This window comes from Neodiprion pinetum, chromosome 2 (genome assembly GCF_021155775.2).
Source record: "Neodiprion pinetum isolate iyNeoPine1 chromosome 2, iyNeoPine1.2, whole genome shotgun sequence".
Classification (NCBI taxonomy): Eukaryota; Metazoa; Arthropoda; class Insecta; order Hymenoptera; family Diprionidae; genus Neodiprion; species Neodiprion pinetum.
The window spans coordinates 4211674-4233778 of record NC_060233.1 but is presented as its reverse complement, the minus strand read 5'-3'; the positions used below and the strand labels follow the sequence as shown (position 1 = coordinate 4233778).

Genomic DNA, 22105 nt, shown 5'->3' with positions numbered 1-22105 from the left:
CTAATAATTATTGTCTAAAACTTGGAGCACAAAGCGTAAGATCTCGACTGACAATAAAAATGGTTGTTCTTCAATAATCTCGTCGACCGTGTACCGTTGACGCGAAAATTGTACCGTGAATCATATCGTAACCGCATCGAGGAACAAGCCAGTCGTAACGAAATGGAATGGTTTTATTTTTTTTTTATTATTATTTTTTTTTTTTTATCACGAATGTCCTGCCTCAACGCAGACTGTTTGAACTGAGGATCCGGTATTTGAGTTATCGTTTGTCACAACGCCGCCGCATATCGAAGCAGCCAGATGACGAGTTATTGACAGAGTCAACAAGCCGGGAAACCCTTAGCCCGATGTCTTATCTTTGAATCCCATAACGTTTCACAGCTGCTAAAGTTCGACGATCTTGTATTAAACGACGATCACATTCACGAAGCTATAAATTTTCACCGCTCCGACGATTATTCTTTTATTTATTTATTTTTTTTTATTTTTCTTTACCTTTCATCACCTTTGGCGATATAGGAAGAGTATCGTTTCCGTTCGCAAATAACTGTTTTCGATTTTAACGAATTTTTACGTTTTCGAACGTCTGTCGGAATTCGAAAAACGGGTTTTTTTTACAAAACTTTTTCATTTCGCTGCCAATTCCTATCAGTTTCTTCGGAGTTTGAATTCCATTCTGCAGATCGACGTATAATAACTGAATAACTCTTCAACGCTGACTGAACATTGTTGATAAACTGATCGACTTGTCTGAAAAAAAGTGTCTTTGCCTGTAACTATATAATAATAACACAAATTGCTCGCAATTAAGTTTCATTCAGCGAGCTATAGATTTTGGTAAAGGTGAACATGTTGAAAAATAATAATAATATAATAATAATATAGAGTAAATTTACTTCTTCTTTTTAGCAGCCGTTGCAGATGTCCGTCTAATGTTATAACGGGGAGAAGAAGAGTCCATGTAATGAAACGATGACGTAAACTGTTCGTTTGTATCACGGATTTTTGTATAATATGATAAATGAACAAGGTGTGAACAAGTATTCCTTTCACCTTTCAGAATAATGGAGACGATTCTGGTTGCCGGTGAGATATGCGTGTGACCGTGAATAGAAACTCGTCAAGATGGTATCAAAGATAACGCGATAATCGAGGGGGGCATTTGCAGAAATTTCAGGAAATTACTGGGTATTTGAATCAATTTTTTTCTAATGCAGGAAAAGTTTAAAAAAAATATTAGAGGTCTTAGGTGTGCATTTGTTGTGTCGTTTTCAAAGTAAATTAGCCTTCATTAGATCCTCATTTAAATTTATCAGGGTGATGCACAGTGTGCAATTTTAATAGAGCGTAAAAAGGCGAAAATTCATTGCGCGCAAGGTTTCTCGCTTAATATTTGTAGCATAGAATGCGAACTTTCCTGGCATAATCTACTCGCGAATGCCAAAAAAATAGTCGTAGGATTTTTTCAATATCTTCATTTTGAAAGAAAATATATCATTTTTTAGAATAATGACAAAAAATGAACCGTTCTTCAACATCAAATTTAGGGCATCTCACTTCCAGCTGACAATTTTGGCAAAATCCTATGACAATGCGTGAGAAATACTTTGAATAAAAACCAACTTGTAAAAGTTTCGGGTGAATCGTTCGGAAACCGTAGGAGAAACCTTGCGCGCAAGTTTGAAACACCAAAAGTGAAGAAAACCGCATTCAAAGTTTAAATTCTCAAAGAGTCGCAGTACGCAGACTCATAAAAATAAACGGTCTTCGACCACGAAAAATTGTTTTAGATCCAGAATCGATACGATCCCATTAAGAGGTGGCACGAGTGTTTGTAAAAAAAAAAAAAAAAATGCAAATCTCCCCTCAATTAATCAAACATGGTACATGTCACAGACAATCAGTTGTTAAATCACGACTCTCGAATCTGTGTGACACGCCAGCAACCAAAAAAAAACCCAGGGTCATTTTCCTCCCGATCGATTAGAAGCAAGCGATCCATACAACGATCGACATCGCACGGATGCATTTAGGTATGAAATAATTCACAGACCGAGCGGAGTCTCTTTTCACTTGCTTTTCAATATTTTCACGATTAATCCCATGACGTCGGTATCGCACGGAGAATTTAATCCACGTGAAATCGGCAGAGTTTCACGCGTGATGTCGCGAGGCGAACTAACCAAAGGAGAAAATCTCCTCTCTGGCACGTAACTTTTCGCGAATTTGTGCGAGTGCGCGTAGCTCAGTTCGGCGGCCAACACATCCCCATAAAATCCCCATGCACCCCCACACGTCGTACCTTCGCTGCCCCTTGTCGCGGTTCTCTCTCTCTCTCTCTCTCTTTCTTTTCTTTTAGTTTTCTTCTCTCTCTCTCTCTCTCTCTCTCTCTCTCTCTCTCTCTCTCTCTCTCTCTCTCTCTCTCTCTCTCTCTCTCTCTCTCTCTCTCTCTCTCTCTCTCTCTCTCTCTCTCTCTCTCTCTCTCTCTCTCACCCTCCGCGATGAGTCAGAGGACCGAATCGATGCGAGAACTTGATAGAGATTCGAGGCATGCATCTAATACGACTATAGAATACACGCGTGTGTGTAAAGAATTCGATGACGTCAGCAATAAAAACCCTCTTCTTCTACCACTCCATTCACCGTTCTCGTGAATAACAATTCGCAAGCCTTTCAAATATGAATTCATTGTTGGTCAGACAATGCAGACTCTTCTGAATTATCAAAGTTCAGGGTATAAATCTTTTCTTCATATTTAACAAGCGTTCAAACATCTTTTCATATTTTGCTTATCCTGTAATAACTTGCCAAGTTTCAAATACATATTTCGCTCGATTTCTTTGCGGTTTGTTCAGGGTGGCCACAAATTGCGGGAAAAAACAAAACCCCCTAGTTTTCTCCAGAAATTTTCCCTGTTCCAGTAAAGTTACTAAAACCAAAATCGTTCCGTTTTGTTAACTCTATATTCGATAAAAATTAAATTCGAATTGAATAAAAACATTATATACGTTACAAAAAAAAAAAAAAAAAATCAGTTATTGGCTTGCCAACTTGTTTTCTTGACGAGAAAAAATAAACTCGTTACCTGAAACAATCATTTTTAATAACCATTATAGAAAACTGACATTCTTAGTTTCTTCCACGACCAAATTAAAAATCTCCCGATATTTCCGGGTTTTCAAGATGTCGGCAAATAATTTTTTCCAAAATTTTACATCATCAAATGATTTCTATCGAGTTGACGATTTTATTATTACTAGTATTAGCCAAATTTTTTTTTTTTTTTTTCTTTTTTTTCCAAATCGCGCCCGCAGCTGCATACACGCACTACGCGTAAAAATAGCCTCTCTGAGAAAATCGCGAGTCGTCTTGTATAATACGCGGGTACACAGAGAGGGTAGAGAACCTCGGCAGCTGAAGGTGTGTTCCATTCAAAAGAGCCGAGTGTGAGTTCGAGTGGCAAAGAAAGGATTTGCGGGCTGAGGGAGCGTCGGCAGCGACGCGGTTGAATCGCACTTTACAACTTTACGAGTAGATGAATATATATATATATATATATTTTCAAACGCACATATGGGAAATTCCATGCAAACCCGACTAACGTCTGATCCTCGCCATTTCTGATATTGGATAAAAACAAAAAGTCTCTGCAATTGTCCCAACTCCGAAACGGTACCTTGAAGTTTTTCCATATTTTTTTATCCAACCGTTAAATTATTTACGAATATCGAAATTTATTTCAAAAAGTACCTCATTTGAAATGCTCGAAATATTTTCAAAAACTGTACTTTCCATTCCATAGATTTCAAGAGCGGAAGCCATGATGGCTCGATTTTTGTCATTCCATTTTTTAAACGCACTTTCAATCATATTTTTGGTGGTTTAAAACATTTTTTTCAACGGTATGAGAATTCAAAAATCGCTCCGCAATGGAGACTGTCTAGAGATATTCCAAGTGAAAAGTAAAGGTTTTGTGAAATTGTCGTACTGGTGAAGCGATTTTTTGATCGACCGACAAAAAAAAAAAAAATTGCAAGTGGTGATAAAAATGGAAAAAAAATCTACTCGTCGTGGAGCCGATCTTGAAATATTCGGAATAGAAAATACAGTTTCTGAGAATTTTATGAGCGTATTACATGAGGTCCATTTCAAAAATCAATATCGATATTCATAAATAATTGAGCGGTAGAATAAAAAGTATGGAAAAATTGAGGGTACTGTTTCAGAGTTGGGACAATTGCAGAAATTTTTTTTGTAAAACAAAATCGTAAATGGTGAGAGTCGGACGTTGGTCGGGTTCCCATGGAATTTCCCTTTAAAAACTGTTCGAAATACGTTTGCTTAATTTCCAGAATTATCTTCCAGAGAAATGAAATCGATCCAAAAATTATTCAGAAGATCGAAATGAAGGATAAATAAAAAGAACTGTTCGGTATATCGGCAGCCTTAATTTTCAGACACGCGTTTGGTTATAAATATTTCGCAATCTAGATTTGAAATTCGAAGCAACTTCCTTGCACATAATCGGGATCAACTTTGCACGCGATGCGATCTGTCCAAATGCCAAGTTTGCCGTGTATTAATATGTTCGTGTAGAAACCGTACATAGCGTATACATATGGGGCATTCCATGACATTTCCATCAAGATTCTACGTCGATGTTTCAGATTTGATTTATAATTTTTTGTATGAAATTACACGACTAAAACGCAATAGTAATTTTTCTTCAGAATTTTTCGACCCAGCGTATCTAAAGTACGATTTAAAAATTTGAAAAAAAAAAAAGTATCTTATAGAATATAATAAAATATTTGACACTTGAATAATTTGCAATCCAATAATGGTGATATTTTTTTTTCTTTCAATTTTTTTTTTTTTTTATTCATCTTTTCAAGTTACGAAATCTCGATTTTCTAACGTGTGTCAAAATTTTTTTTTACCTTTTGTAAGATTTTTCTGAATTCTTTCAGATTTTGTAAAAGTGGCGTATTGCTTTCAAGTTTCTAAATCATACTTCAAGGCACGCCGAGTCGAAAATATGTGAAAAAAAAATTGCCATTGCATTTTTCGTCATATATTCTTTCGTAAAAAAAAAATAATTCTAAAGCCAATCCGATGCATCGACGTAGAATTATCATTGAAATGTCATGGAATGCCCCATACAGATTATAGTCTCAATGTCATGCACGCGATTCGACATTACACTAGTACATACCGTGGTTTGAACGTTATACATCAAAGTTTCGGACATGGAATGAAAATAGCTTTCCAATTACAGGCCGTGAATGTTCAGCAGGTAAAACGTGCGTCGGTCTATCCATATCCATATATAATCCATGACGTTGATATTGATTATACACATACGGAGAGAAGACAAACTTGAACTGCGGAGAAGATTTGAGACACGGTGTTTTTTTTTTTTTTTATCAATTTCTTACACACGAAGACGTGAGACTAAGATGAAAAAAATTTAAGAAAAAAAAGAAAAAAAAAAGAAAAGAAAATAAAAATTCACCCAGGCAGAACATTTTTTGTTTTAAGATAAAGATAAAGAGACGATAGAGGATAAAACCGTAAAGGCTTCTTGTATAATTAACGAAGCGCAGGTGAATTTACGCCTTTAAATATATTTATATATTGTACATAATTAGTACGTAATACATGATGATTACCGACTGATTTCTCATTTTTCCCACTAAATATATGATTCTTTTACGACTCGAGACGTTGATACTCGTATAACGAACACACCTTTTCGAAATTCCCAGGGAGCTTTGAGTTAATGTATATATAAAGCGCGTAATCTAGAAGAGGGAAACAAGTTCGGCGCAAAGAAGAAGAAGAAGAAAAAGAAGAAGAAGAAAAAGTAGAAGAAGAGAAAGTAGGCAACCCGCTGATCAAATCTGGCTGAATAGCCGACTGATCCGTCTTTTCTTCCTTTCTTTTTTTTTTTTCCTCAATTTCTTTCATTTACGTAACTACTCACGATCAATGTGCTAAAAAGAAGAAACACTGGACTCTGTATTTTGTCCTTATCAGTACCTTCGTAGTCTGGATTACGAACGAGTAGAGTATTTATTTAAAAAAAAAAAATAAGAAAAGTGTACAAATTTTTCGTTTTTCAGAAATTTATTGTCCTTTTCTTTCAAAACTTTCATCGTCATTGATAAGTTACAAAGCTTGATAATTTATTGCATCAAACTTCGAATGAAATTCGAAGGTATCGGGAGAAGAATAGCAGATGTGTAAAATTGGATAAAAGTTGTTTAATATAATCACGGAGACTCGAGTGAATAATTAGGCTCGGAGGAAAAGTAGCTTGACATTTACGCGTCCATCGTGTGTTCATCATTATTCGCGGCATATTAGCATGGTTGTTAAAATAATAGCCGGGAGAGTTGGAAAGTAATTTAATTATAGGATGCGATATATACACACACACACACACACACACACACACACACACACACACACACACACACACACATGTAAGGTTAATGGTGTGTGTATAGTGCATATATTAAGTCGGTAACAGTGCACGAAGATAAAAAAAAACACGTAAATAAATTAGCGGAAAAAAAAGGTGTACGTACATTTGTCATCGAAATTTACCAGATCGATGTTATTAACGTTAATGTCACGAAATATCGAAACTAAAATGATCGTTTTGAAAGTTTAGAACGACTTTAAAGAGGTTTAATATTAAAAATCTGACTACGCTTCGCTTGTTAAAAATATAATAATCAATTTGAAACGATTCTAAATCGCGGAATTACGATTTTTGGTAAAACAGAATGGTTCAATTTCTTAAAAATTTGGCTAATTTGAATATCGTAGTAAACGCAGGTATGTCATTATGCCGCATACAGGCACGGATTCGAGCTTTCAGGCTTTTCCATCTCCGGTTTATTATCGATCCCTGGTACTGTGTACAGTCCTTGATTTTAAGCCCTTCCCAACGGCTTGACATGCCTCTCAATATAATCCAAGAACCTCGTGACTCCTGCAGGATAACCCGATAAATTTACATGTTATTACCAACAGCCGCGTCCGTTTCCGTTTCGCTGCTGCAGACTTTGAACAAAAAAACCAAACACGAACAAAGCGCGATTGAATAATTGACAATAAATATCTTCTGCAAGTTATTCAATTTTAAAATCCGTTGGAAAAATTCATCAAAAACTTCTTCGATTCTTTGTGACGGAAAAAAAAAATTGCATCGCTCGAATTTCTTCTCGTTTATACATGTAATACGTAAACCTGTGTCACTTCCGCGGTATGTAATCTCTGCTGTTTGGTTTTAAACATTAGAAAAAGAGAAAAAAAAATAAAATAAAATAAACAACGAAGTAACGCTGTTGGAATAATTTACAAGAGAGAAATTTAATTCGCCGTTGTTTGTTAATTAACCCCAATCCAAACCCTGCAGAACGAACTTGCGTAATTAGCGTCGGTGAAAAAAGGAACGACGCGAGTCGAAGGAGACGACGTAAGAAAAAAAAAAAAAAAAAAATTATGTTATACGTATTTAAACCAACACGCGGTTGAGTTTAAAACGGTAAAATTGAATAAAACATCGGGGTGCCTGTCTGTCGGCTGATAATTCGGGGACAGACGGAAAGCCGCGGCATAAAAATTTCCAAACACGTACGCCAGGTTATATATATATATATATATACTCGTATATCCATTAATTTGGCTGACAATATTCACTGACGAGGAAAGAAATCAAAAAGGCGAAAAATATGCGCCCAGAAAGTATAATTTCCAATTAAAGTATCCTAAAAAAAAGTTTTGAGAGTTAACCATTCGCTTTTTTGTAAACTATATGTGCATAGTTTAGGATCTTGATTATCGTTTGTTACGATTTTCTCGAAATATATCACTGAATATTAAATAATTGTTAAGTATAAGAAATTCAGGGGAAAATTTTCTGCAAAATCGATTACCGCTATTTATTTTTTAAAATTATTTTTCACATTGCGAGAAAAAATAATCAATTTCTGAAACGTGCCGAAAAACATTTCAAAATCGTCCAAAAATTATTTCTTTACTCAAACAAAAGCATTTAGATAAAATTGACCTTAATGTTTAAAGATATTGAAATACTGTATAAAATTATTCTATGAATACCTATACAATATACGTACTTTCGAAATCCATGTGTAGATAATGCAATGCGTGTTCGTTTAATTGAACTCTACGTGTTGAAGGGTGAATAATTAACAGACGATTCAACGTTTTATAAACAATTAAAATATGATAAGCGGTTTTCTTTTTTATTCTTTTTTTTTTTTTTGTTTTGAATAATTAATATTTTACTACACGCATAATACATATTCCCGAATAAATCGAATCCAAACAAATTTGCCAAATTTCATCTTCTCGACATACATCCCCTGGAGTTTTCATTTACTTCGTAAATATACCTACGTAAGTAAGAATCGTATAATATAATTAAACTGCACGAGATAACGAGAGAATATAAATGACTTGCATTCGATATAACAAGCTTATAATGAAATACGTTGGTCTGATCGTCGGAGCATAAAACGCGTGTGATAAAATAAATTAATAAAAAATAATAAAACCAGGTAAACCGGCAAATATTTAGCATAATGAGGATAATTGCATCGACGTCGAGACTACGACCGATGCAAATGCGTGCGGCAAGGCATGAAGATATTTGTCATAAATTATACGTCGTTGAAAACCCGCTTACATGGGTATATAAATATATGTGTTATACATATATATATAACAATATACATCCGTATGCGTTGTAAACATACCGCGTATGTCAATCTCTGAGGAAACTACCGTGTGCAATGCGGAATTAGTGACGAAAAAAAAAAAATTAAAAAAAAATAACACGCACACATTCTGCGGCAGAAACTGTTGCATTCACACGCGCAACTAACGCACACAGACACAAATATGCGTTAAAGTTACAGCTGCGGTAAACGTCGGTCAATCTTTCCGTTCCTTCTTCCTATTCTCGTGCAATTTTTGATTTTTTTTGCCCCCCCCCCGGTTGTTTTTGTTTTCTTTATTCCGTTTCCATTTAACCCTGAAGAAACGTGGTATACAACCTAGGGTACCGTATAGTGTTAAGCACAAACACACGCGCACAGTGGTATGTAAACACCCGGTATAGTAACGACGCGTTCGAGCGAACGAAGAAGGTTGAAATTGGAAATGGTTGGCGTAATTGGCTGAGTCATTTGCGCGCCTTCTTCCGCGTTTCCTCGATTCCATCCTATTCGAAAAATTGCAAATCCTCCACAAGAATTTTCCCACTTTTAAGGTTTATACGTAGATCCTACACGTTTTCTCGACGATTGGTCGAAGATGTTAATTACCACCGAAAGTTTTCAGCCTCGTTCATAGACTGCAATACATGTGCTGGGATCTCAAGAAATTAAAAAAATTTCAGTGCCTTAATTTCCTTTTAGTAATAAATGTTCAACAATACGATAACTTGGTTTGGTGTTGAATAAAAAAATTAATACGGCAGTTTATATACAAATCTAAGATTTAAGTCGTTCAAGGTAAAGTATAATAAATAAAATATCGCTGTTTTCGATAAAAAAAAATATACATATCGCATCAACATTTCCAGGATAAATCAAAGTACTCCGGAACTTGAGAAGCAATTTCTGTGTTCCAAAATAATTCCAGTATTTAAGGACATTTAAGGACCCGAATATAGACTCGGTCGAAGTTGGTAACTCGGGGAAAAAATCGTTACCGTGTAATTTCTGAACGACTTTGAAGGAGTTAATTGTTAGAAATACGATCACTATTAGTTCATCACGATTTATCAAACTTCAGATGATCGTAAAGTATCGAAGTAACGAGTTCTCCTAAGCACGCATTTGCTACAGTAACGTAACCAACTTCATCCTCGTGAACATAGCTGCTGCATCCATATACGAGGTTCAGCAGCAACCGGTTGTGAGGGGGAAATTATGCGTTCGAAATATAAGCCACAGGTTGTTGTACGTAGGTACCTGGAACCTTCCTTCTCGTACCTACGCATACGCTAGGTCAGGTTATAGGATGAGATACGTGCGTTTTACGGAAACGGGAAGAGCCATAGGCGCGATGTGGGTAAATAAAGCACTCCCATACAGTCCGCGTACTAATTAAACCACGCGAAACGCCAATACATGGATAATGTAACAATATTGCGCATACACCTGTATGGAGTACAGTAAGCACAGGTGAACCAACGACACGCGATATTACGGTGGTCGGATCCATGTTTCCATGAATCCCGTGACGCGGAGACTGGGTCCTATGCTAATGGAAACGCGAAGGTCACCGAGGTCACTCGAAGGTCACCGCGTAACCGCGACGAAGAAGACCAAGAAGAACTGGTCGGCGTATACCGCGAACTACGATACCGTTAATCGGCCCTCCGTTGCAGCAACGTAACTTGACTGAGACATCGGATGTGTGCGGGCTTCTGCATACCGACAAAGAAGATCGACGAACGGAGACGTCACAACTTGAACCTTGACTTCCTGAAACGCACCGATGACTGAATACCGGTGTTCGTCATGTGTTCCCGTGTCAGAGGCGAATCTATATCGATATCGATATACTGAGTTGAAATTCGTATGATGTTACCAGAAACCATCTTGTCGAAGTTGGTAACGATGCATGGGTAGAAGAGATCGGTGTTTTGCAACTTTGGGATTGCTTGAAATTTAGCAAACCGTCAAATACACGATCTACAAACTCAGAATTTGTGAGTTCAACTTCTTCGGTTAATCTAGAGGTGGGAAATAACGATTTTTTACTTCAATGTTTCGGAACGTTATGGTAACAACGATTCGTGGTGAGGAAAAACCGTTGTTTCGTAATTTTTGGAACTGTTTGAAATTCGGCACGCCATTCATAAAACAAAATATTGTCACGATTTGCGATCCTAGTTCCTTCAAAATCGTTGTAAATATAAGAAAACAGTGATTTTCTTCTCTCAACGTTTGGTTACGACACTGAGAAAAATTTCATTTGTTGTACAGTAACCAGAAAAATTGAGTAAAACAGGTATCGTTAAATAAACTGTTTGAATATTGTTGGAATTACGAGCACGAGCGTTAAATTTTCGCAACAGTTGCAAGAAAATATAGCAACAGCGATCGTAACGAGAAAGAATAGTAACGGATACTAGACTTTCCTGTAACAGCTAGAAAACTAAATTTTTCGATTGTGGTAAAAAATGAAAATAGTGTAAGCGGAACTAAAAATTTCACTCAGTGTACGAAAAATCGTATAAACGTGAAATTTCGATGTTCATAAAAGATCGTCGAGGATCGAACGAATGATTTCGATACAGACAAAACAGGTTTGATTTTTTCATTCGTAAATTGCGTAACTATTCCTCGAGGTGACGAAGTTACAGACCCGATAGCACGGATTAACAGTACGGAAGATTTTCACTCCAGTTACACGTACAGAGTAAAGCTGCTGATGAAGTTAACCTGGATATGGAAAAGTTCATATTATATACGTAAGGTAAAAGCAAGTTCAACCTCGAGTGTAGTAAACGAGTAGCAACTTTGAGCATCCTGCACCGTAAGAATGCAGAAACTCGAGTTCACTTTGCCGTATCTAGCTGTTCCGTGTAGCGTGAATATATGCCAAGAGTTAACATGTGTAATAATGTATAGTACACAAAACACCATCGCTCGGTCATCCGCACCGCGATATATAAATGAGACACGGTAATTAAACGCGCATTAGCCGCAAGTAGTTGAACCTTCGTATCGTCGCACAATTAACCCACGGGAATTGATGTCCAATTGTAAAGCGTGTAAGATGAGACGAGTTACGTACGAGGGATGATAACCATGGATTGATTATAATGATCCATCATACCTTCCGAGAGTGTCCTTTGTTAAATCCTCAGCCAAGGCGACCGTCGAAGAGGTCGCAACCACCATTGTAACGAACTGTGCTTTCCATATCAAGTTCAAATTTTCACTGTATATATGTAACTGTCAATGAACGAACAAATATCTCACCGCACGTGAAGAAGAAAGACCTCCTCCACCGGCACCGTGACTTCTTGTTTAATAACAGTCTTTATGTTTCAGTTCACGTTCACCCCTTTTGTTTACGATGCTGAGACAATTTCGAGATCGAGATAGAGAGAGAGAGAGAGAAAAGAATACCTACCGATTAAGGTGTAATTCAATCAGGGTGTCCAGCGCCAATGACATGTCAAATTCCCTGACATTTCCCGATTTTCCAAACGAAAATAAACATTTTCTCAGGATTCGTTTCAACACAAATTTACTAACAAACTCACTTTTTTTCACAAGAAATTAGTTAAATTTTACACATCAGATTCCTCCGTCGTATGTTAAAATAGTCCGATTTTTCTTAAACTCAATGACCGAATACATCAATAAACACTTCAATCTTGGGAAACTATCGGAGGATTGGAATTAGCCATTCCTTCAAAACATTAGAGGTAGAAACATCGATCTTGTAAGATTATCAACTGTTACTAGTAACTGTTTATATTTTTCATAAAGCCAAGCATCGATATATCAGCTCTCAAAAATTCCTCCAAAAACTATATTTCTCGATACTTGCACCGACAAAAAGAGTAGTTATCTAAATTTCAAAGAATCCTAAACTACTGAGAAAAAAAAAAACACAAGAATTCCAGTAGACGTGACCGAATTCCCTGTCAATTCCCGGTTTTCAAAATTTCCCTTACAGCTAAACACCCTGTTCCAAGTAAATGCGATATACGCGTTTCAGATATCATTTTCAGAACATTTGATTTCGTTATGGACGACGATCAGGGTTGGAAAGACGCATTATTAAGCAATGAATTTTATTTTCCGCACGACGTTTTCCGAAACATTTATTGCCAAACGTGTATCATTCCAACCCTGACCATTATCCAACGAGATCGAACGTTCGTTTCGACTCATCGATAAAACGAAAGAAAATAAGTAACGATATCCGAAAGAGTAAGCGGTAACCGTTACTAAAACAGCAGGTGTAAAATAGATGCTAATTCGAAATGAGTCTCGGCTTCTGCTCTCCAAAGTTTACCGATTCAACACGCAAAATGTGCGCTTTACACAACGCACCAAAGGCAAGACCACTGCCGGTGTGTCTCTAGTGCTCAATGACCCAACCTGTTTGTTTATTCACATGCCGGCACACGTTGAAATCTTCTACACACCCGCACACTCGTAAACGCAAACAAGCGTATACCGTTTTGCGTAAGGTCAGTAGTAGTAAGAACCGATCTCGCGTAACGTAAAGAAACCTCTACGTCATCGAGTATCCATCCATCAAAGAGTTCCAACACCGTCGCTCCGTTCGATTTAACCTCTTGTTCTTCCAATTTTCACTACTTTTCTCTCTCTCTCTCTCTCTCTCTCTCTCTCTTTTTCTCTCCGTCTATTGATCTGTCTTCAAATCACTCGAACACTCGCGCATACGCAACTTATTCTTCCCGATTCGCTAACTTTTCGACTCTTAACGATGACGCTGATCGATCTATCCCATCGGCTACTGCTCTTTTCGACCGATAATTCGTATGTTTAAAAACCGTTGGAGAACCGGACGTAATCAAGGAGCGGCTCGAAATAAGTGGAGAAAGATCGTCTTCCTAGCAGACGACGCGACCGACGCTACGTCCGGCACTGACGGCTGTTTCCACTGTACTATCTGTCCTCGGGCCAACCAGAGTTCTGGCTCAATCGTAATTCAGCATCACGTTCACCTCCTTAACGTTACAGGTGCGTGTACCATCCAAGATGCACCGTTGCACTTGTTACGTTCTACGTGACGAACGGATACTTCGACGTTTTTTAAGACTGGTCAACTCCTTGTTTACGTTTCCCGTTTGTATAATTTTATTGCTTTGTTGTATAAAGTATTTGCTGTTTAACCGGACAATGAGTTTAAATTGATTACCCGTTGTCGATTGGGATAAAAATAAACAAAATGAAACTCATTTCGAGACGGTAATTGTAATGAAACTTATCGTTGACCAAGTGGGACAGAAATAATGATGATAGCGTTGCACTGCTAATCGATTTCCTAATTGATTAACCAATTCGCTTTAAACGCCGAATATAATCGAAATGTTCGATTGGCACGGTAATATATAAAATACCACAGGTATCGATCAATATTATAAGTAGAGCCCGGATAAATATGTATTCAAAATTACGAAATATACAATGTATAAATATAATAAAAAGCTTGAAAAGCTTGAAAAGCTAAATTATAGAAAATCGCCAATATCAAGATTCTTGCATATATGAAATGATAAACAATAAGTTAGACAGTCCTTGTATGTATTATCAAAGATATCAATTTCTAAGAAAAAATTGTATCACGTGGTCTGATAGTAGTAAAATTTATAATTATTAGTATATTTAATTGAATTCAACGAGTCAATTGTACATATAAATTTTTATTTTCTTTGTAAAATTCTGTCGTGTTACGTTACACGTGTATCTCATACATCGTTCCGAAGAAATGTTTAGTCTGCATTCACGAGTGAGACCGAAACGTCAGTGTTATTTGAAACCGTAAAGCTCACGACGTCTGTTGGTAAACACAGTATAATATATTATGGTAGTTGTAACTGGACAAAGAACGAATGTGTTTCCACTTGCTTGCGGATATCAGATCCGTTGCAGTGGTGTAAATTTTTCAAAATTCGAAAACTCCACGTTACCTAATTCATAAAATTCGTAGCGAAATTAAGAATCGCATGAAAATTACGAGGATAATTATTTAAAGTAGAATAAAACGTACTGAAAAAAAAAAACATGATCAAAATATTGATATATGGCTACTTTTACCTATATTATACGATTGATTGATAATTGTGACCTACTGAGAAAATTTTATATTCCTTTTAGTTAATTGGAAAATAATATGTTAAAAAACAAAAAAGAATATGCTGGATATTGTGTGTGTGTGTATATATATACATATATATATAAATATATGCAGCCGAAACTCACAAATCCTGTTTTTTCTCACCGTAAATATGACATACGTTATAAAATTGAGTAGAAACGTTATAAAAGCGGTAAATTTATACGTCCCATATTCACCGTTGCACGTTATCCGCCAAACGTGATTAACCCTGGCCTTGTTAGGTTTCTTCCGGATTCTTCTAATTTATCTTAAGCGGCGTGAAAAAAAAATATCAAAGTGTCGCAAGATGTTGTAATAATGTACGAATTGTCCGAGCATGTGGTATAATTGAATATATAAAAGATTCGGCAATAATAAAAAAAAAAAAAAAAAAAAATTAACGAACGAAAGAAAGGAAAGAAAACAAATCGGCTTCAACTATCCGACTTGAAATAATTAAATGCAAAACGTGAAAGCGTTGCACATTAGACGGTGCATGCCGGACGGTTTATTATAAGTGGTATATTATATGTACATAGTAAATGATGTCAGGCGGTCAAGTGCGCCGCGAAACGCGTTCTAGGCAAGTGTTATAATATAATACAGAGAATCGAAAGGCGCTTTGCCGATACCTGTTGATCGTCCAGTTAGAAAGATGTTCGTAGATTCACGGATTAAAACCGGCGATGTACACGAGCCAGTTCATCAATTATAAACAAATGAAAGGGACGTCAAAAAATCGATTTGCCTGAAATTTTTACAACTTGTACACTGGGAGAAATTTTTAATTCCGGTTACCGCTCGGTCCTTAACTATTTTCGGTAATAAAGAATGAAATTTTTTTCAGCTTAGTGTGGACTACTACTGAGATTAAAAATTTCACCAAGTTTCAATCTTTTCGGACTTACCGTTCGCGAGAAATGCCACATCAAAGTTTATATCATCGTTTCGACCTAATCGAGGTTTTCTTACCGTTATCGGGATGAAAGATATTCTGAAAAAATAGATATCTTACGTGAAAAATTCTCACCTTACCGAATATGTCAAAATCGATCTCAAAGACACGTTTTTCGGCAGAAAAAAAAAAAAAAAAAAAAAAAAAAAAAAAAAAAAAAAAAAAAAAAAACGCTATTTTTCAAGCACCGCCAAAGTTTGTCTATCTTTCGAGTTTTTCATCTGAAACCTGGGACTTTTTTCTGTTAAGAAGTCAAAAAAAAAAAAAGATGTATAAATTTTTTGACGTCCTCTTGGGAGAAAGAAAAAAGAACGAATCGAGATTAGGCTCAATCTGCGAGAAAATCTTCCCGGATGAGAAAACGAGCGCAAAATGCGAGAGATTCCAAATTTGGAATTAAGAAGCTGAGCCATGGGTTAATTAATTTACCTACAAGGAAGAGTGTACGGTACAATATATCCATCTATCCTAAATGGTTATACATTTAGATTTGATGAAATTTCCATAAAAAAGAAGTAGGCATTTAAATGCTAACGGATTGATGCAGGGCATTCAGAGTGTGACTAGAGATTAAAGATATGAATTTGCCAAGCGGCTCTGTGCAGCTGGATCGCGTTAACTGCACACCCACGACTAGATGTTTCATTACTGTAACTCATTCGCCATCGGTTACAAGATTATTACACACTTTCAATCACGTATAACAATTACGCAGGCTGTCTAGAAAAGACACTGACTCGCAACTGTTTTTCTTTTACGCATGAACGGATTTGTTAAATTGGCTTGTCGGCGTTTTTTTTTTTTTTTTTTTTTTTTTTTCTATTTCCATATCGAAGAACAAGAAGAAGAAAAAAGGATGGAATTCAAATTCACTTGATAATCACTTTCAGGTCAGCCCGGGTGATGAATGATAACTGATACCCACTTTCTCTCTTATCCTATAAATAAACTATTTCACTCGTTTGATATTGACGAAGTGACGTGCCAATCACCGACACCGGAGATGAAGAGAAGGGAGAAAACTATCCATCTATTCCCGAACCATTACACGGACATAAACGTGCCGGAGATTGGAGGGGGAAGAAGAAACGAGGCGAGAGACAAAGATAAAATAGAAACGAATCACCGAGATGCGAGATATATTGCGAGATGCAGAGAGAAATGGAACGATAAGCTTCGTTCCGAGATTATATTTCGCCTGCTCGAGTCTACGAATGGAGGGGTTGCATGGTTAGGTGAGAGAGAATATGATGGGAATCGATGATTCAACCTGCCTGCCCGGCAATCGTCTGCGATAATAGAATTACGATTGCAGTTTGATTCTGAAGAGTTCGCGTCGAAATTCCGACTGACTGTATTAACAACCGGACAAAATCTTCATCGGAAGGAAATTGCAAACGGTTTGCTCTTTTTCTTCTTATTTATTCTTGTCACGGTAGATCAATTCGCGTTCTACGATCATATTATATTATATAGAGATGCAGAGATACTGAAAAATAAAAGTTTCTATGCAAATATTTAGATATATGTAAACGTGTATTAGACTGTATCAAAAATATTGACTAATGTTTTTTTTTTTTTTTTTTCAAATTTGGAATTTCATAAATCGTCAACGTCGTCCTTTCTTGACATTTGACCTTAATTAACGTTCGAAAGAGCAGATTCGTCATAAAATCGTAACAGACCTTTTTTGTAGACCGTTCAATTTCCTACAAAAATACCTTCTGGTATTATCGGTACAATAACGGGTTGACAAAATTTCCAAGTTTAAAAAAATAATGGGAAACAGAAAATCGCCATGATACATTTCCAAGTATTAATATTGAGCGCTCGAGCTTTGACAGCGTTGTTTTTTCGTCATTTGGAACGATATTTTAGAATTGAATATTGATAAAAAAAAAAAAAAATAAAAAAAAAAAAGATTTTCATCAGGTGATAAGATGGAATAAGAATAACAGGATATATCAGTAAGGAATGCAAAGTGCACTTTGAGCCGCGGAGTGTGCCACTTGCCAACGATGCGAGACTGCGTCTAATAGACGTCTTGACGTGGCCGATAGCACGCCTATTAATCAAGTGCAGCAACTAAACTACAGCAGCAGCAGCATCAGGCGGCGCATTGCCTCCTCATCCTCGACTACGACAGCTGATAACGATATAAAAGCTGTTCAGTTTCACGTGTCGACTTTTTACGCTTAGTCAGCATCGTCAGCTTCGACATTGAGTTTTAACCCATTTACCCGTAGTGGTAAGCATTCGTACCAACAATTTTACATCCATTTTTCTATATCCAGAGAACTTTGAAAAAATATTTCTTTGCGGTTGTTTTTTTTTTTACCATTTCTGACAGCGTACTAACAGGTTTTCGATACTCGAGAGTGATTATCGCCATGTAATGGGAATTGTTTTTGTTAGAAACAGATTGATTGAAATAAATGGTGAAAATTGAAGGTACAATTCATTTACGACAAGGTTACCACTCTACACGTATGCGTGTTTTACATAAATTAGAAGTTTTCCAGGTAGGTGATAATGAATCTGAAATCGGATATTCAAAATTCAAGATGGCGGATCCAACATGTTGTCCGTATAATTTTTTTTGCATCGAAGTACGCGGTGAAATTCAAATCAGCTACACTTTAGTAAATGAATTACTCTTTATTCACTTATGCGGGCACATCTTACGATCATTATTATACCGCCATCAGAAAGGGGACAGTCGTTTCTGTACGACGAGGCACCTTTTGCTTTGCACGGTGTGTAACCCCGTCTGATCCAATTAAACGACGGAAGACGTAATTGCAGCTGTATTTAATTACGAATTACTAATTAAACCATCGCCGTGGCTAATTTATCTAATTTTTTATGGGCACCGGTACGCGGAAGTTTGCGCAAAACTTTGTATATAACGTTGATGCACGGAACTTGCAAGAGGGTAAAGAATGAAAATAAAATTTGGCAAATAACTTTTCAAGAATTAACTACGGTTCGGAACAAATGTTTTCTTCCCACTGAAAGCTTAAACACCAATTTTGTAATGGAATTCGTTCGGCAGAATACAGATAAATTCTAGCATTCCTTGTCACGTGGATAATTATGCTACACTGCACGCGACGTTGAAAATCGCGGGCTGTGAGTTGAAATTTTTTATTACAGTTAGTGTGATGATGTTACAGCAGTTGAGAAAAATAAACAGCTTACGCACGTTACGAGTTAGCGGTACTCGGACTCGGTTTGTATAAGGAATTCATGAATAATTCGATATAGATGGGTAAGAATTCGTTTTGGCAATGTATACACTATACGTCGCCTTTTTCGGTCTTATAATTCTGGTACGATCAGTCTTCTTCTTTTTTTTATCATAGAGTCGATTATAAGATCTTAACTCTCCAGGCGACAGCCGAAACTGCAGCAGGGATAATCGATCATAGGTTGACATTTAGAATTGAAAATTATGGACTCGTGTACGCATTGTGTAAGTAGTAATTTGAATTTATCTATTAATTTCCTCTCCCATACAGAGAAAATAAATACAATATGTGTAAGAACTGACTAATTTACATCAGACAAATTTAGTCATTCCAAATCGACGATTTTCCTCGGATCCGTTATAAGCGAAGAGAAAAAAAAAAAAAACAAATTCAAAACCGTGCCTGAACAACGTTTTCATAAAACAGGATGACGACAATTTAGCTTAAATAAAATTCCCTGACTTTTGGCGTTAAAAAAATTAAGAAATCCCTGAATGTTGGGCAACATTTATGACTAAAACCTCCAGAATTTGTACACCTTGAATATATAAATTTAGATCTAATAAACACGTAGTATTTCTTCGTTTCATACGAATAATTGTAAATTTAACAATACCATTTCCGAAAGTTAGCTTAACCGAATCTACGAAGCATATCTGAAGTTTGAAAAGGATTTGTAAATGGAAAAAAGTTTTTCCTTACGATCCCTGAATTTTCCCATTTGACATGTAATATTGTAAATTTATACGATGATTCATTAGTCCTCTGCTCGTATATTTTAGACATTTTGATGCGTCGCGATGCGTTCCCCATCCACAATTAATTATCTATTCGGGAATATAACAACAAGAAGCCTTTTGCGAAATTGCAAAGAATAAAAAATAAAGAGAGAAAAAATGCTCGATCACGACCGCAAAAATTCCTCTTCTCTCCTGTAATATCCGCACTTCTCTTTATTCCTTCATACTCTTATCTGCGGCTTGGTTAAAACATCGCCACGTAGCCCGATCTTATCATCGTCAAACGTAGCGATTGCATCTTTTTGTCAGGTTTCGCGTTCCTCTCTCTCTCTCTCTCAAACATCAGCCGCTCCTCCGCTCGACAACACTTTATAATAACAAGCCGACATCTGTTAAGATCGTAAAGGTTGCAGCCTACGAGCCAGAAGCTAAGTGCATGCGGTGAGGACCGATTACGTGCGAGGAAAGCTCGAAGCCTTTGACGGAAAGGCTTGCGAGTATTGAAAAGGGCGTTGTTCCAAAGCAGCGATGTTCAGAAATAATCACCACCCCGAAGAACGTGAAACAGTTTGCGTGTTTCAACGGTTTTCTTTATTTTTCCCGGCGTGACTTTGCCTCCTTTTCCTTTCCTTATTTTTTTTTTTTTTTTTCTTTTTTTTCTCAACACTCTTCGTATCCGCGGGACGAAAAGCCGCGATGTTAACGTGCAACGAAAGCCGCGTGCGTTTGTCTCGTGCTGCTGCTGCTGCTGGTGCTTCTACGCACGTGTTTCATTCCCGTTCCGTCACAACGCGAACCCTTTGGAGTTAAAAACCTGGAACCGTAACGGAAACCAATTTCGACTCCCGTCGAGTTCTCTCGGTACTTCTAGGAATTTTCACTCCAATTACCCCGCCGTAATGTCTAATTTCGTCCGACTTGATACGTGACACACCGCCGTTTTTCCTGGCGCCTACAAAAATGTCTGGCTTCGTAGATATGTTGCACATTATACAGAGTTTGATCAACGAACGTAAATAAATGGGAAATTGATAAGTAACTCGACTTACCGAACGACACCACCCAAGGCCGATTTTACTAATAATCCGACGTACGGTATTGAGCATATTTCGAGTAACGGTATTAAAACAAATTGGCAAACGTTTAACCGGTGAGGATATTATACGCAAAAACAGGTATGAATTAATACTTCAATCATCGACGAAGAACCGTTCGCGGAATCTCTACGTAATGCTACTAATATCAAACAGGTGATGATGGTTATTCGGAGCGTTAACGAAGATCACATTAAGGATTACGACGCGATGAAGATTTGAGAACTGTACGAGGAAGGTTTCGGCTGTGCGAGCGAATTCCTTGTCGAATAAATAAACAGGTTTGAATGATAGTCGCTCACGTTAATGTTTTGATTGATGCGAGGCGATGCAGAAACAGTCGCGAAGCGGGGACCAACGGGGGATAATAAATCCACTGCGCGTACGAAAGGAATAAAGAGCGGTTGGCTTTTCGGAAGAAACATATGACCAAAGCCGAGGGGAGAATGGTACAAGTTTTTTCTAAAATATCATTAAATGCGGACGCTGTTAGTATCGCGTTATAAATAAACAGAGCCAACGAAACTCATTGACAGCGGCGACGGCAGGGTTGGTATGTGACCGAATGTGCGTGGGAGACTCGCACACACGACACCCGATGTCGTATTTAACGATTATCGCGACTTCGAGCGGTTGATTGACGACGGAACTAACGCGACAATGCTCGCCTGCATCGTCTTTTTTTATCTCAAATTACGCAATAGAGTAAATAGCGGCTACTTACCGCTGATCGAAGCGAAAAACCGTCCGTATCGCACCACACACACAACCTCTTGTTTCGGAACTATTTTTACACTGCGACGCTACGCGGCGCCACCTTCAATCGGCACGACGCCATCTTGGATCAATCATATCGCCGCGTCGATTTGCGGCCAGCTTCGCGCGACTGTCGCAAACTGAATGAGGCTGCTTTCCCGTTGACGCTGCGATTTTATTGGCTCTTTCAGCCGGCCGCCGACAGAGCGTAGTGGTTTGATCCGGAGAATTCACGGAGAATTCGATTCGTCATTTCGTCTCCTATTATTCAAACATTCGGAACGCAAAATTTACAATTTAAACATTTCTTCGAATAACACCTTTATCTGCTTTTATTAGTTGTACGATAAATAATGGAAAAAAAATTAAACAGCCTCGTTTCAAGAGTAT

The 22105-nt window shown here is 37.2% G+C and overlaps 1 protein-coding gene across 5 annotated transcripts in view; it reads right to left on the bottom strand.

The window, feature by feature from the left end:
- LOC124211042 (WD repeat-containing protein 47) overlaps window positions 1-21842 on the bottom strand; it is a 105000-nt gene extending 83158 nt beyond the window's left edge. Inside the window, exon 1 of one of the 5 annotated variants that reach the window (XM_046609682.2) lies at window positions 21684-21842. Coding sequence is in view for 4 of the 5 variants with exons in the window: in XM_046609680.1 (XP_046465636.1) it covers window positions 11893-11957 (65 nt within the window). In the remaining variant the exon portion in view is untranslated. Of the gene's footprint in view, window positions 1-899; window positions 1038-11892; window positions 12110-21683 lie in introns of those variants that run through there. The other 4 variants (XM_046609680.1, XM_046609678.1, XM_046609681.2 and 1 more) reach the window with 4 other exon arrangements.
- Between the last annotated feature and the right edge of the window lie 263 nt (window positions 21843-22105).